We start from the raw sequence: 16,367 nt of genomic DNA, 5'->3' as shown, positions 1-16,367 counted from the left end.
TGTTATGACTGTGGTTATTCTGACCCTGCTGATGTACCATCAACAGGAACGATACTCTTTTTCTGGATGACTTCGACAGGTTACATACTGTATACCACCCACCCACACATAGCACTATAATGAACGACTCAAGGGTGTTTTACCACCCAAAGCTGCACAGCACCCAGACTCTAACTCACCTTGACACATGTCAAAGCCTATTGGAGAGAAAGCGGTGACTGTGTTTCAAAAGATGAGGTCCTCCTTTCCAAGCAGCCAGTCAGGAGATGTGCCCTGTGCTAAACATAAGAAGCTCTAGCAGGCCTCCAGTCTCTCCAAGTGACTACAGGACTTACAACGGCTGGATGACCAAGTGAATTCAGTGAGTGCGGATGTGAATCTGAACACAAACAACACAGCCTTCTCCCATAGCTCTGCAGTGTTGTAGCAAGCACATAACACTGTGATAACCTGGGGAGAAATCATGTAAACCGACTGACTGTATGAGGTGCCGAGATACAGAGTAACAGTAGAACCAAACTGAACCATCACTGGCATGTTCATGGATCCCTCAAAATTGTCTCCCACTGCTGACAAGTGTTTGGCAGTCAAGTTAGCCTTGATTCACTGTGAAAGCCCATTTGTGTGGGACTGTATTATGTAAAGACAGTAAAAGAGAGATACATTGTCTGTATGAGGGAGCCAAAGGTTTAAGGATCTGCTAATATTGCTCTTGTATTAGACAAGAGCTATTATTACCCAACTGAATCACATACAGTGCCTTGCGAAAGTATTCGGCCCCCTTGAACTTTGCGACCTTTTGCCACATTTCAGGCTTCAAACATAAAGATATAAAACTGTATTTTTTTATGAAGAATCAATAACAAGTGGGACACAATCATGAAGTGGAATGACATTTATTGGATATTTCAAACTTTTTTAACAAATCAAAAACTGAAAAATTGGGCGTGCAAAATTATTCAGCCCCCTTAAGTTAATACTTTGTAGCGCCACCTTTTGCTGCGATTACAGCTGTAAGTCGCTTGGGGTATGTCTCTATCAGTTTTGCACATCAAGAGACTGAAATTTTTTCCCATTCCTCCTTGCAAAACAGCTCGGGCTCAGTGAGGTTGGATGGAGAGCATTTGTGAACAGCAGTTTTCAGTTCTTTCCACAGATTCTCGATTGGATTCAGGTCTGGACTTTGACTTGGCCATTCTAACACCTGGATATGTTTATTTTTGAACCATTCCATTGTAGATTTTGCTTCATGTTTTGGATCATTGTCTTGTTGGAAGACAAATCTACGTCCCAGTCTCAGGTCTTTTGCAGACTCCATCAGGTTTTCTTCCAGAATGGTCCTGTATTTGGCTCCATCCATCTTCCCATCAATTTTAACCATCTTCCCTGTCCCTGCTGAAGAAAAGCAGGCCCAAACCATGATGCTGCCACCACCATGTTTGACAGTGGGGATGGTGTGTTCAGCTGTGTTGCTTTTACGCCAAACATAACGTTTTGCATTGTTGCCAAAAAGTTCAATTTTGGTTTCATCTGACCAGAGCACCTTCTTCCACATGTTTGGTGTGTCTCCCAGGTGGCTTGTGGTAAACTTTAAACAAACTTTTTATGGATATCTTTAAGAAATTGCTTTCTTCTTGCCACTCTTCCATAAAGGCCAGATTTGTGCAATATACAACTGATTGTTGTCCTATGGACAGATTCTCCCACCTCAGCTGTAGATCTCTGCAGTTCATCCAGAGTGATCATGGGCCTCTTGGCTGCATCTCTGATCAGTCTTCTCCTTGTATGAGCTGAAAGTTTAGAGGGACGGCCAGGTTTTGGTAGATTTGCAGTGGTCTGATACTCCTTCCATTTCAATAGTATCGCTTGCACAGTGCTCCTTGGGATGTTTAAAGCTTGGGAAATATTTTTGTATCCAAATCCGGCTTTAAACTTCTTCACAACAGTATCTCGGACCTGCCTGGTGTGTTCCTTGTTCTTCATGATGCTCTCTGCGCTTTTAACGGACCTCTGAGACTATTACAGTGCAGGTTCATTTATACGGAGACTTGATTACACACAGGTGGATTGTATTTATCATCATTAGTCATTTAGGTCAACATTGGATCATTCAGAGATCCTCACTGAACTTCTGGAGAGAGTTTGCTGCACTGAAAGTAAAGGGGCTGAATAATTTTGCACGCCCAATTTTTCAGTTTTTGATTTGTTAAAAAAGTTTGAAATATCCAATAAATGTCGTTCCACTTCATGATTGTGTCCCACTTGTTGTTGATTCTTCACAAAAAAATACAGTTTTATATCTTTATGTTTGAAGCCTGAAATGTGGCAAAAGGTCACAAAGTTCAAGGGGGCCGAATACTTTCCCCAAGGCACTGTGGCCTGCTGTTGAATAATCATTCAGCACTTTGCTTCGTGTTATGTGTATTATTTGTATTATTATTTTAAGTCTCTGTATCTGCAGAATAATGCTTACACCCACACTACGTGTTTCCAGTTATACAACAAGTTAAGTTGCTGGTCACACGCAACATGATTATATCTTCTATTTTATTACTGCAGAATCCAAAGAATGTAGCAGGCACATGACTATTGTGGTGGTCAACCAAGAAAAAAGGGGTGTGAGCAGATCTGGGTCCAGATTTACTGGGCTTTTGCACCTGTTCAACCTTTCTATGATATTATTTCTAGAATCAATAAAAATAAATAAAAGTACAATTAAGGATGAAAGACTCATATCAACACAGTTTCATGTTTGTTTGTTTTTCATTGTTATCTACTTGGTTGGTCACATATTTTGCTAACTATTTGTGCAAACTAAATACTATATAGTATTCATATATACTATACAGTACTATGTTTTTTATGTTTGTGGAAACTATAGAGTACATGAGTAATATCTACAGCTATTTAACTTTTGACTGTGTAATGGTGTTGATAACAAGTGGGTTGGGCCAGGTGGTAAAACACTGACAGACCAGTTAGGCAGCTTGTTGAGATATACAATGAGTATACAAAACATTCAGATGAGGTCCAATGTACTGCATAGTGCAGTGGCACATACTTAAAAGGACTTCAGTTTGTGCTTACCAATCCAATCTACTGTTATGTTATGTATATCCACACCGTATGTAATACGGTTTACAGAGAAAGTACACAAACACCCAAAAAGTATACTGTTTTTTTTTTAAGTAAGGTGATCTCCTTCTCATGTCATACCACAGTGTAATTACTTAACACTAACTTTCCTTGTTATCTTATCAAATAGCATAGTAGCATCTGAACCTTTGTTGAAGTGTATTTCATTTACTGCCCATGTGGATATGCCTTGTTTGACACTGTTTCCGCATATGAATGAGGGAGTTCGATGAAGCTGAACCGGTGTGCACCGGGCTATGGCTCATGACATGAACGGGCGATTTGTTGTGGCCTGTTCCACCTGTGCCCAATGCAAGTCCTCACGAAAGCAATCGGCTGGGTTGCTCCAACCTCTGCCCATACCCAGCCGGCCCTGGTCCCACCTGTCCGTAGACTTTATCACAGTTCTCCAAGGCAGCCCATTTCATTGCCTTACCCAAGTTCTATACAGACTTCCCAAGGACATCGTCTCGGATAGTTGGCCCCAGTTCATCGTACGGTATTGGAAAGCGTTCTGGTCCCTGTTGGGGGCGTTAATGAGTCTCTCCTCGGGATTCCACCCACCCCCCAAACAGAGCGGGCCAACACAGAGCTGGAGAAGTTACTCAGCTGTTTCGTCTCCACCCAGGCAAGCAGCTGGAGCAAGTTCCTCGTCTGGGCAGAGTATGCTCAGAACACATTGCCGAACTCGTTCACTGGACTGTCGCCATTCGAGTGACTTCAACCAACTATGTGGTGGTTGCCCTGGCTCCGCGGCCTAGAAGAGGGGGTACTGTCATGGTTCCACCTGTCACCAGAGGCCGGCAGAGACCGTCCTAGAGATATTAACAACACTCTGGTGTGTCCAATTTACTCATTATGATTTACATGTTAAAAGAGGTGTGTTTTCTATTGTCCTTTGCAGAGCTTGAATTGTTTCCCGTGTGCATGTGTTTCCTGAGTGAGTTTTCGAGACTTAGTGTTTGTTGTTTTTCCAAGTGTACTGTGTTCCTGCGGCTATCATTTCTTAGTAAAGTATTATGTTTATCCTTAACCACGGATTCCTCGTCTGGTCTCTTTTCTACACCTGGGTCCAACCTTAACACGTCACACTTTCCTAATCATTTGATAAAAATGTTTACTTTCCATCATTCACACTATGAAAATAGATACTTGATACAAATAGGCTATCCAATATCATAGCTTAGGCTACATGTTATTGCATAAACACACAGACAATAGGTCATACATTGGTTACTGACATGATAGAAAAGTCCCTAGTGGGCTAAGCCGATATGACGTCTTGGTAGACAAAGGAAAGGGGGTGGGGACAGCTCAAGAGCGGGAAACTCAGAGAGAATTCACTGTAATACAGTTGATAACTACACTCATGAAATGCTAGTACTTTTAACATGAACAGCATGAACATTCGAAAATAAATAGCAATTTACATATTTACGAGTGCATGCCTTTGTTGTCCCGCTCTGTGATCACTGGTCCGTCTGCTGAATAGTCAGTAAACAGAAAGCCTCTGGTTTGTCCACCAGAGATCAAAGTCTGTTGGAGTTGTAGGTTGTTATAATGAATACTTCAGAGTAACATTCTGAATTGTTCTTAGGTCAGATGCGTTTACCAGACTAAAGTATTTAAACAGCTCCAGCCTGAATACTTGTTCTTTAGTTTGTAGATTTCTTTGCCATTTCAACGTGGGAACTCCCGTCCCTGAGTTTTTGACTAATGTCAATTTTGTTGGAAGTGGCTTTCATACTAGAGTAGAAAAGGGGGCGGTCCATGACGGCAATGTAAATATCTGTACTCACAGGGTGTCGTCACTGACTAGTTAAAACTCGATATGAAAACCCATACTCTCGTTTAGAAGGCTAACATCACATTTCATCTTCTCACAAATAGTTTAATATTTAATCAGATATTTTATACCATATTCAGATGAAAACCCCATAATTGAGAAGTGTACACAACCAAAGACACAGTAATGTGTTTTTCTTGTCCTTCATGAGATCAGTGTCCACGGACCACTCCCACATTCTCAAAAATAGAAATATTGTTTAATTCTCCAATTCTAGGGATTAGGAGTTTTGGCAAGAAGGAGCCATGATATACACCCAAAAGGGCCACCTCGTGACAACTATATAGCCTGAAAACCCATATTGCCCAAAAAGTTATACTTTTGAATCATCTGTCAAAAAGAACATTCTTCCAAGAGTCAAATCAAATCAATCAAATCAAATTTATTTATATAGCCCTTCGTACATCATCTGATATCTCAAAGTGCTGTACAGAAACAAAGCCTAAAACCCCAAACAGCAAGCAATGCAGGTGTAGAAGCACGGTGGCTAGGAAAAACTCCCTAGAAAGACCAAAACCTAGGAAGAAACCTAGAGAGGAACCAGGCTATGTGGGGTGGCCAGACCTCTTTTGGCTGTGCCGGGTGGAGATTATAACATGAACATGGCCAAGATGTTCAAATGTTCATAAATGACCAGCATGGTCGAATAATAATAAGGCAGAACAGTTGAAACTGGAGCAGCAGCACAGTCAGGTGGACTGGGGACAGCAAGGAGTCATCATGTCAGGTATTCCTGGGGCATGGTCCTAGGGCTCAGGTCCTCCGAGAGAGAGAAAGAAAGAGAGAATTAGAGAGAGCATATGTGGGATGGCCAGTCCTCTTCTGGCTGTGCCGGGTGGAGATTATAACAGAACATGGCCAAGATGTTCAAATGTTCATAAATGACCAGCATGGTCGAATAATAATAAGGCAGAACAGTTGAAACTGGAGCAGCAGCACGGCCAGGTGGACTGGGGAAAGCAAGGAGTCATCATGTCAGGTAGTCCTGGGGCATGGTCCTAGGGCTCAGGTCCTCCGAGAGAGAGAAAAGGAGAGAATTAGAGAACGCACACTTAGATTCACACAGGACACCGAATAGGACAGGAGAAGTACTCCAGATATAACAAACTGACCCTAGCCCCCCGACACATAAACTGCTGCAGCGTAAATACTGGAGGCTGAGACAGGAGGGGTCAGGAGACACTGTGGCCCCATCCGAGGACACCCACGGACAGGGCCAAACAGGAAGGATATAACCCCACCCACTTTGCCAAAGCACAGCCCCCACACCACTAGAGGGGTATCTTCAACCACCAACTTACCATCCTGAGACAAGGCTGAGTATAGCCCACAAAGACCTCCGCCACGGCACAACCCAAGGGGGGGGGCCAACCCAGACAGGATGACCACATCAGTGAATCAACCCACTCAGGTGACGCACCCCCTGCAGGGACGGCATGAGAGAGCCCCAGTAAGCCAGTGACTCAGCCCCTGTAATAGGGTTAGAGGCAGAGAATCCCAGTGGAAAGAGGGGAACCAGCCAGGCAGAGACAGCAAGGGCGGTTCGTTGCTCCAGAGCCTTTCCGTTCAACCTCCCACTCCTGGGCCAGACTACACTCAATCATATGACCCACTGAAGAGATGAGTCTTCAGTAGAGACTTAAAGGTTCAGATCGAGTTGACGTCTCTGACATGGGTAGGCAGACCGTTCCATAAAAATGGAGCTCTATAGGAGAAAGCCCTGCCTCCAGCTGTTTGCTTAGAAATTCTAGGGACAATTAGGAGGCCTGCGTCTTGTGACCGTAGCGTACGTGTAGGTATGTACGGCAGGACCAAATCAGAGAGATAGGTAGGAACAAGCCCATGTAATGCTTTGTAGGTTAGCAGTAAAACCTTGAAATCAGCCCTTGCTTTGACAGGAAGCCAGTGTAGAGAGGCTAGCACTGGAGTAATATGATAAAAAATGTTGGTTCTAGTCAGGATTCTAGCAGACGTATTTAGTACTAACTGAAGTTTATTTAGTGCTTTATACGGGTAGCCGGAAAGTAGAGCATTGCAGTAGTTTAAACTAGAAGTGACAAAGGCATGGATTAATTTTTCTGCATCATTTTTGGACAGAGAGTTTCTGATTTTTGCAATGTTACGTAGATGGAAAAAAGCTGTCCTTGAAATGGTCTTGATATGTTCTTCAAAAGAGAGATCAGGGTCCAGAGTAACGCCGAGGTCCTTCACAGTTTTATTTGAGACGACTGTACAACCATTAAGATTAATTGTCAGATTCAACAGAAGATCTCTTTGTTTCTTGGGACCTAGAACAAGCATCTTTGTTTTGTCCGAGTTTAAAAGTAGAAAGTTTGCAGCCATCCACTTCCTTATGTCTGAAACACATTCTTCTAGCAAGGGCAATTTTGGGGCTTCACCATGTTTCATTGAAATGTACAGCTGTGTGTCATCCGCATAGCAGTGAAAGTTAACATTATGTTTTCGAATAACATCCCCAAGAGGTAAAATATATAGTGAAAACAATAGTGGTCTTAAAACGGAACCTTGAGGAACACCGAAATTTACAGTTGATTTGTCAGAGGACAAACCATTCACAGAGACAAACTGATATCTTTCCGACAGATAAGATCTAAACCAGGCCAGAACTTGTCCGTGTAGACCAATTTGGGTTTCCAATCTCTCCAAAAGAATGTGGTGATCGATGGTATCAAAAGCAGCACTAAGGTCTAGGATCACGAGGACAGATGCAGAGCCTCGGTCCGATGCCATTAAAATGTAATTTACCACCTTCACAAGTGCCGTCTCAGTGCTATGATGGGGTCTAAAACCAGACTGAAGCATTTCGAATACATTGTTTGTCTTCAGGAAGGCAGTGAGTTGTTGCGCAACAGCCTTTTCTAAAAATTTTGAGAGGAATGGAAGATTCGATATAGACCGATAGTTTTTTATATTTTCTGGGTCAAGGTTTGGCTTTTTCAAGAGAGGCTTTATTACTGCCACTTTTAGTGAGTTTGGTACACATCCGGTGGATAGAGAGCCGTTTATTATGTTCAACATAGGAGGGCCAAGCACAGGAAGCAGCTCTTTCAGTAGTTTAGTTGGAATAGGGTCCAGTATGCAGCTTGAAGGTTTAGAGGCCATGATTATTTTCATCATTGTGTCAAGAGATATAGTACTAAAACACTTGAGCGTCTCTCTTGATCCTAGGTCCTGGCAGAGTTGTGCAGACTCAGGACAACTGAGCTTTGAAGGAATACGCAGATTTAAGGAGGAGTCCGTAATTTGCTTTCTAATAATCATAATCTTTTCCTCAAAGAAGTTCATGAATTTATCACTGCTAAAGTGAAAGTCATCCTCTCTTGGGGAATGCTGCTTTTTAGTTAGCTTTGCGACAGTATCAAAAAGGAATTTCGGATTGTTCTTATTTTCCTCAATTAAGTTAGAAAAATAGGATGATCGAGCAGCACTGCATTCCACAGTAAGAACCTCAAGAGTCTTGATGATCATCCAGGTGCCTCCAGCTGCTTTTTGGCAAACTTGAGTCAACTTTTTTGACAACATGGTGCCCATTATGTCTGGCGAAAACCAAACACTGCATTCCACAGTAAGAACCTCATACCAACGGTCAAGCATTGTGGTGGTAGTGTGATGGTTTGGGGATACTTTGCTGCCTTAGGACCTGGACAACTTGGCTTTCTATGAAAAGTGGGATTGATCTGTTTTGTCTTTGTTTGTTTCAGTTTTCAGTAGTTATCCTTTGACTTATTGTTGATTTAATAATTTTTCATTTTCAACAAAAATGCACTGGATTGGTTGAAAAGTGATACTAAACTTAAACTAAGGTTGTTTCTCAAAATTCATACTACCGTGCTCCGAGCACACCGATTGGAGCACGGAGGGTCGGACTAAGAGTCCAAATAAAAAGTATGCAAAACGGAGTATGGAAGGCAGTTCTCGAATGCGTACACTGTTTGTAGATATTTTTAAGCATGCATCGATGCAAGCTTCAACGGAAAGTATGCAAAGAAATTTGAGCTGAAGCAAGAGAAAATGCACTCAGACTTCAGAATGAAATGTTGCTTATTCACATCTCATTAATAGGCACGAATAATTGTTAGCTATCTACCCACAAAAAATATACATTGACCTTGTATAAAATTTGTTTTAGGTCATTTTTGTCTGTTTAACTAGTCGGCTAGCTAGATTATTATGAGTCACATATCTAGCTAATAAATATATATATAGAAGTTTGCCTTGTGTATATCTTGTTTCTTCTATTGTTGCTATTGTTCCAACATCAGTCGCCGTTCCAATTCCTCCCAGAGTTGTTGGGGAGTTTTTTGATAAGACACGTAGCTAGCTATCTTAACAATGAACCATAATCACAACTCATGACGTGACTACCCTGCATGATTCTGCAGGTAGCTAACCATCCAGGTCCAATGTTAGCTAGCCAACATGTGTCTATAACAAGCAAAGCAAATGGGTATGAGATACGAAAAATATGATAATACACATAATGTTAGCTAACGAGCCAGTCAGCTAATGTTAGCTAGCTAGCTTGAAAATACTTCATGTCAAAATTAGCATTGTGTAATATCTTAAAATGTAGCTAGCTTGACAATCTTACCCGTGGTCTGAAATCAGAGTAGATAGGCAGAGTGAATTTACCAGCTAGGATATCGTCTCCGACCGTGGCCCCCAATTCACGTGACTGGTATGGAAAGCCTTTATGGAGAAGCTGGGGGTCACGGTCAGCCTCACCTCTGGGTACTGGCCTCAGTCTAACGGGCAGATGGAGAGGATGAACCAGGAGTTGGGGATGTTCCTGAGTAGTCACTGCCAGGACCGGCAGGGGTAGTGGGCCCGATTCCTTCCTTGAACGGAATATGCCCAGAATTCATTGCGCCCTTCCCCCACCGGGCTGACTCGCTTCCAGTGTGTTCAGGGTTACCAGACAGTCCTGGCCTCATGAACTCCGAGCCAGACCAAAGCTCCTGTGGTGAACGAGTGGTTCAGGCGCGCAGAAGAGGTGTGGAACAATTCTCATGTGAGGCTCCAGCGTGCCATTCGCTGTCAGAAGGAGCAGGCGGATTGCCAGTGAAGAGACGACTCCGGGATGCTGGCCTTCTAGGCAGAGTTCCTCTGTCCAGTGTCTGTGTTCTTTTTGTTCTGTTGCCCATCTTAATATTTTATTGGCCAGTCTGAGATATGGCTTTTTCTTTGCAATTCTGCCTAGAAGGCCAGCATCCCGGAGTCGCCTCTTCACTGTTGATGTTGAGACTGGTGTTTTGCGGGTACTATTTTATGAAGCTGCCAGTTGAGGACTTGTGAGGTGTCTGTTTCTCAAACTAGACACTCTAATGTTGTCACGGCTTTCTTCTGTTGAAGGAGAGGCGGACCAAAACGTAGCGTGGTTATTTTGATACATCTTTAATAAAGATGAAAATAGAACAATATACAAAGACAAGAAACGCGAAAAACCGAAAACAGCCCTATCTGGTGTAACAAACACAAAGACAGCTACAATCACCCACAAAACCCAACACAAAACAGGCTACCTAAATATGGCTCCCAATCAGAGACCATGACTAACACCTGCCTCTGATTGAGAACCATATCAGGCCCAAACACATAAACAGACAAACAAGACATCCAACATAGAATGCCCACTCAGATCACACCCTGACCAAACAAAACATAGAACATACAAAGCCCCCCCCACCAGCGTGACAGAATCACCCACCAACCAAGGACCAAGCGGCGTGGTAAACAGCAGCTGCAGCAAAAGCAGCAGCAGGAGCAGCAACAGCGGCCAGCATCACAGGACTCCTGGACATGGGAGGAGATATTGAACGGAGAGGGACCCTGGGCACAGGCTGGGGAATATCGCCTCCCCAAAGCAGAGCTGGAAGCAGCGAAAGCTGAGTGGCGGCGATATGAGGAGGCAGCGCGTTACTGCACGGTGTCGCCAGTACGTGCCCATAGCCCGATGCGCTATAGGGCAGCCCCCCGAAAGTGTCATGCGAGTGTGGGCATCGAGCCAGGGCGTATGGTGCCTGCTCAGCGTGTCTGGTCGCCGGTACGCAGTTTTGGTCCAGGGTATCCTGCGCCGGCTCTGCGTACTGTCTCCGGGGTGCTGGGAGGTTGCAGTGCATCCTATGCCTGTGCTCCGCTCTGCCGGGCAAATGTGGGAGTGGAGCCTAAGGGAGAGGTGCGTGTAGTAGGCACTAGATCTCCAGTGCTTACCCACAGCCTGGTTCAACCTGTGCCTGCACTCTGGAGGGTCCGGGCTAGAGTAGTGATCCAGCCTGGGGGAGTGGTGCCAAGGCTGCGCACCAGAGCTCCAGTGCTCCCCCACAGCCCGGTCCTTCAGGTGCCTCCTCCTAACACCAAGCCTCCTGGAGGTCTCCTGTGGGCAGCCCCACGCACCAGGCTGTCTCTCTGTCTCCTCCCTACAGGTGTTCCCGCCTGTCCGGCGCTGCCGGAGTCTCCCGCCAGTCCGGCGCTGCCAGAGTCTCGCTCCAGAGGCGCCAGAGCCCCTCAGTCCAGAGGCGCCAGAGCCCCTCAGTCCGGTGCTGCCAGAGTCTCCCGCCTGTCCGGCGCTGCCAGAACTTCTGCGCCTCTGTCCTGAGCTGCCCCTCTGTCCCCAGCTGCCCCTCTGTCCCCAGCTGCCCCTCTGTCCCGAGCTGCCCCTCTGTCCCGAGCTGCCCCTCCGTCCAGTGCGGTCATTTAGAAGGGTCGCCGTGGTTAGGAAGCCACGGAGGCGGACAATGAGGCGGACTAAGACTATGGTGAAGTGGGGTCCACGTCCCGCGCCAGAGCCGCCACCACGGACAGACGCCCACCCAGACCCTCCCCTATAGGTTAAGGTTTTGCGGCCGGAGTCCGCACCTTTGGGGGGGGGGGGGTACTGTCACGTTCTGACCTTTATTTCTGTTGTTTTTGTCATTATTTAGTATGGTCAGGGCGTGAGTTGGGGTGGGCAGTCTATGTTTGTTTTTCTATGATTTTGGGATTTCTATGTTTCGGCCTAGTATGGTTCTCAATCAGAGGCAGGTGTCATTAGTTGTCTCTGATTGAGAATCATACTGAGGTAGCCTGGGTTTCACTGTTTGTTTGTGGGTGATTGTCAATGTTGATTGCTTGTGTCAGCACAGTTCTCATTAGCTTCACGGTTGTTATTTAGTTTATTGTTTTGTAAAGTGTTTCAGTGTTTTCTTTATTAAAATTCATGATGAACACATACCACGCCGCATTTTGGTCCTCCGATCCTTCTCGCCTCTCCTCTTCAGATGAAGAGGACGACTGTGACAAATGTACATGTCCTCTTGCTAAGTTGTGCATTCGGGCCTCCCACTACTCCTTCTATTCTGGTTAGAGCCCGTTTGCGCTGTTCTGTGAAGGGAGTAGTACACAGCATTGTACGAGATCTTCAGTTTCTTGGCAATTTCTCGCATGGAATAGCCATCATTTCTCAGAACAAGAACAGTTTGTGGGCACTGCTTGTCGCCATTATAGTGCAATTAATATATTGTTTAGTGTTGTTTAGTGTCTTTGCTGGCATGCATCTAAAAAAATGTTTGGGAGTTTGCCCCACCAAGATTTTACATGCTAAAAACTAGAGGTCGACCGATTAAATGGAATGGCCGAGAAATTAGGGCATATTTCAAGTTTTCATAACAATCGGAAATCTGTATTTTTTACACCTATATTTAATCTTTATTTAACTAGGCAAGTCAGTTAAGAACACATTCTTATTTTCAATGACGGCCGAGGAACGGTGGGTTAACTGTCTCGTTCAGGGGCAGAATGACAGATTTTTACATTGTTAGCTCGGGGGATTCAATCCTGCAACCTTACAGTTAACTAGTCCAACGCTGGAACCACCTGATTACATTACACTCCACAAGGAGCCTGCCTGTTACACAAATGCAGTAAGCCAAGGTAAGTTGCTAGCTAGCATTAAACTTATCTTCTAAAAAAACAATCAATCAATCATAATCACTAGTTAACTACACATGGTTGATGATATTACTAGTTTATCTAGTGTGTCCTGTGTTGCATATAATCGATGCGGTGCGTATTGTTGCTCCAATGTGTACCTAACCATGAATATCAATGCCTTTCTTAAAATCAATACACAGAAGTACGTATTTTTAAACCTGCATATTTAGCTAAAATAAATCCAGGTTAGCAGGCAATATTAACCAAGTGAAATTGTGTCACTTATCTTGCGTTCATTGCACGCAGAGTCAGTGTATATGCAACAGTTTGGGCCACCTAATTTGCCAGAATTTTACATAATTATGACATAACATTGAAGGTTGTGCAATGTAACAGGAATATTTAGACTTATGGATGCCACCCGTTAGAGAAAATACGGAACGGTTCCATATTTCACTGAAAGAATAAACGTCTTGTTTTCGAGATGATAGTTTCTGGATTCGACTATATTGATGACCTAAGGCTCGTATTTCTGTGTGTTATCATGTTATAACTAAGTCTATGATTTGATAGAGCAGTCTGACTGAGCGATGGTAGGCACCAGCAGGCTCGTAAGCATTCATTCAAACATCACTTTTGTGCGTTTGCCAGCAGCTGTTAATGACTTCAAGCCTATCAGGCTCGTGTAACCAATGTGAAATGTCCAGCTAGTTAGCGGGGTGCGCACTAATAGCGTTTCAAACGTCACTCGCTCTGAGACTTGGAGTGGTTGTTCCCCTAACTCTGCATGGGTAACGTTGCTTCGAGGGTGGCTGTTGTCGATGTTTTCCTGGTTCGAGCCCAGGCAGGAGCGAAGCTATACTGTTACACTGGCAATACTAAAGTGCCTATAAGAACATCCAATAGTCAAAGGTTAATGAAATACAAATGGTATAGAAAGAAATAGTCCTATAATTCCTAGAATAACCACTACCTAAAACTTACCTGAGAATATTGAAGACTCATGTTAAAAGGAACCACCAGCTTTCATATGTTCTCATGTTCTGAGCAAGGAATTAGCTTTCTTACATGGCACATATTGCACTTTTACTTTCTTCTCCAACACTTAGTTTTTGCATTATTTAAACCAAATTGAACATGTTTCATTATTTATTTGAGGCTAAATTGATTTTATTGGTGTATTATATTAAGTTAAAATAAGTGTTCGTTCAGTATTGTTGTAATTGTCATTATTACAAATACATTTAAAAAAATGTGCCAATTAATCGGTATCGGCTTTTTTTGGTCCTCCAATAATCGGTATCGGTATTGGCGTTGAAAAATCATAATCAGTAGACCTCTACTGAAAACGTCACTGGGCATATGGCCAATATACCACGGCTAAGGGCTGTTCTTGGGCACTACGCAACACCCAGAGGTGCCTTATTGCTATTATAAACTGGTTACCAACATAATTAGAGCAGTGGAAATAAATGTTTTGTCATAACCCGTGGGATACAGTCTGATATACATCGCCTGCCAGCCAAAGACCATTTAAAAAATATACTGTTTACATGTGTACGTTGAAATGACCTGAAACGTCTTTTCAACGAAAACCGAATGTAGACGGACATCTTTGTAGTCGTCTTTTCAATGACATGAAAGATTCTGTCTTTTCATCTTGCAACCAAAACCGACTGTAGATTGGACGTCGGGCATAGCAGTCTTTTCAACTACATTTTGCTAGCTAGGTAATTGTCTGTGTCGTGTACAGTTCATGGATCATAAAAAGACCTAATTTTCAAATGGCAACTTTAATTACGATTTTCTCAACAAAAAAAAGACAGAATGGTAAAAAATAGCTACATTTCCAACATTGATCGCAACTATGTTGGAAATGTGTATCTATATTTTTCTTATCAACCACCAACATAACTACAATTTTATTTCAAACAGAAAGTGGGCTTTCAATTTATCATTCAGAGATCTGTGATTGAATTAAAACAGCAAAATTAGCAAAAAAAATTGCGACAAAAAATGTATTTTCTCGACTTCCGTTGTATTACGCGCTGAAATCACTGACTTCTAAGCATTGTAAACAATCTTATTTTGGCTTAGCCAAGAGCTAAGGTTACATCACGATTATATTATTTACAGATCTGTGCATTTGCGCAGGCTTTTGACAGTTCAATCGATTCATTTTGTGGCTGAAGAGTAAAAAATGGCGATGGACGGTGGCATGTCCACGTCTCCATCAGGACTATCGTATCACAATGTTGGGGACTTCTACCCCAGAAAATTCGGTTCCAAGCCGGACGTGGTGCCGTCCGGGGTGACCGAGAGGAAAGTTGGTCCCCTTGATAAACCTGACATGGTGGCGGTGGACGTTGTCAACATCAACGACTCAGGTAGCTGCTAACGTTACCGGTAGCTAGCTAGCTAGTTATGCTAGCTAGCCAGTGCAATGCAATTTAGTTGGAGTAACTAGCTAGCTGTCTAGCCACGTTTAGCTAGCACCATATACAGCTGTGAAGCCTCTTTCCACAACTGTGTGTCGCTAGTAGCGAGCTAGCTAAATCTTCACTTTGGCAATGAATAAAATACACTAGCTAAGACAATATTTGCTTTAGAGTTTACCTGAATTCCGTGGCAAAGCTAACTAACGTTAGCAATGCTCTATCATCTAACGAACGCTATGTAACGTTGTCCTTTGTATATTCTTTATATATACTTGTGTTCCCTCATGTACTTTTTGTATTGATTTGTTCTTAATAATAAAAAGTACAATAATAAAAAATATATATATATCTCAACGTTAAAAAGTTTAGCAAGGCCAGGAAACCAAAGCAAAGATGGTGGATAAAATTAAGATGTCCAACTCAGGCCGTTTACCATAGGAAAAAAAGGGTAAGTTCTGGTCTGCTTAACCGGTTTGCTCTCACATAGGCACAATTTCATTAGAATCTGCGTTTTGTCAGAGAGGGTCCACTCCTGTCATAGGAATACAGCGATTCTGCTTATTCCCGCCGTTGGGACAACTCTCATTGTTATATACAGTATCTCTGGTCTGTATTTCAACCAGAACAAATGCGGGAGTGCGATGTCTCGCTTCCTTTTCCGCCTCTGACCGAAGCAGCTATACAGTTGAAGTCGGAAGTTACATACCAGTCATTAAAACTAGATTTTCAACCACTCCAAACATTTATTGTAAACAAACTATAGTTATGGCAAGTCGGTTATGGCAAAGTTATGGCAAATCTATTTTGTGCATGGCACAAGTAATTTGTCCAACAATTGTTTGTAGACAGATTATTTCACTTATAATTCCCTATATCACAATTTCAGTGGGTCAGACGTTTATGTACACTAAGTTAACTGTGCCTTTAAACAGTTTGGAAAATTTCAGAAAATTATGTCATGGCTTTAGAAGCATCTGATAGGCTAATTGACATAATTTGAGTCAATTGGAGGTGTACCT

At 43.2% G+C, this 16,367-nt stretch overlaps 1 protein-coding gene across 1 annotated transcript in view; it reads left to right on the top strand.

Annotated features, from left to right (window-relative positions):
- Positions 1-14,392: 14,392 nt before the first annotated feature.
- The window catches only part of LOC110502576 (zinc transporter 6), an 87,870-nt gene continuing 85,895 nt past the window's right edge, over positions 14,393-16,367 (top strand). Inside the window, exon 1 of the mRNA XM_021580716.3 lies at positions 14,393-15,297. Coding sequence (XP_021436391.2) covers positions 15,111-15,297 — 187 coding nt within the window. The 5' untranslated portion in view covers positions 14,393-15,110. The remainder of the gene's footprint in view (positions 15,298-16,367) is intronic.

This window comes from Oncorhynchus mykiss, chromosome 23 (genome assembly GCF_057628025.1).
Source record: "Oncorhynchus mykiss isolate SJ-2025 chromosome 23, ASM5762802v1, whole genome shotgun sequence".
Taxonomy (NCBI): Eukaryota; Metazoa; Chordata; class Actinopteri; order Salmoniformes; family Salmonidae; genus Oncorhynchus; species Oncorhynchus mykiss.
The sequence above is the reverse complement of the archived record's forward strand: the minus strand, read 5'-3'. Positions and strand labels throughout refer to the sequence as shown.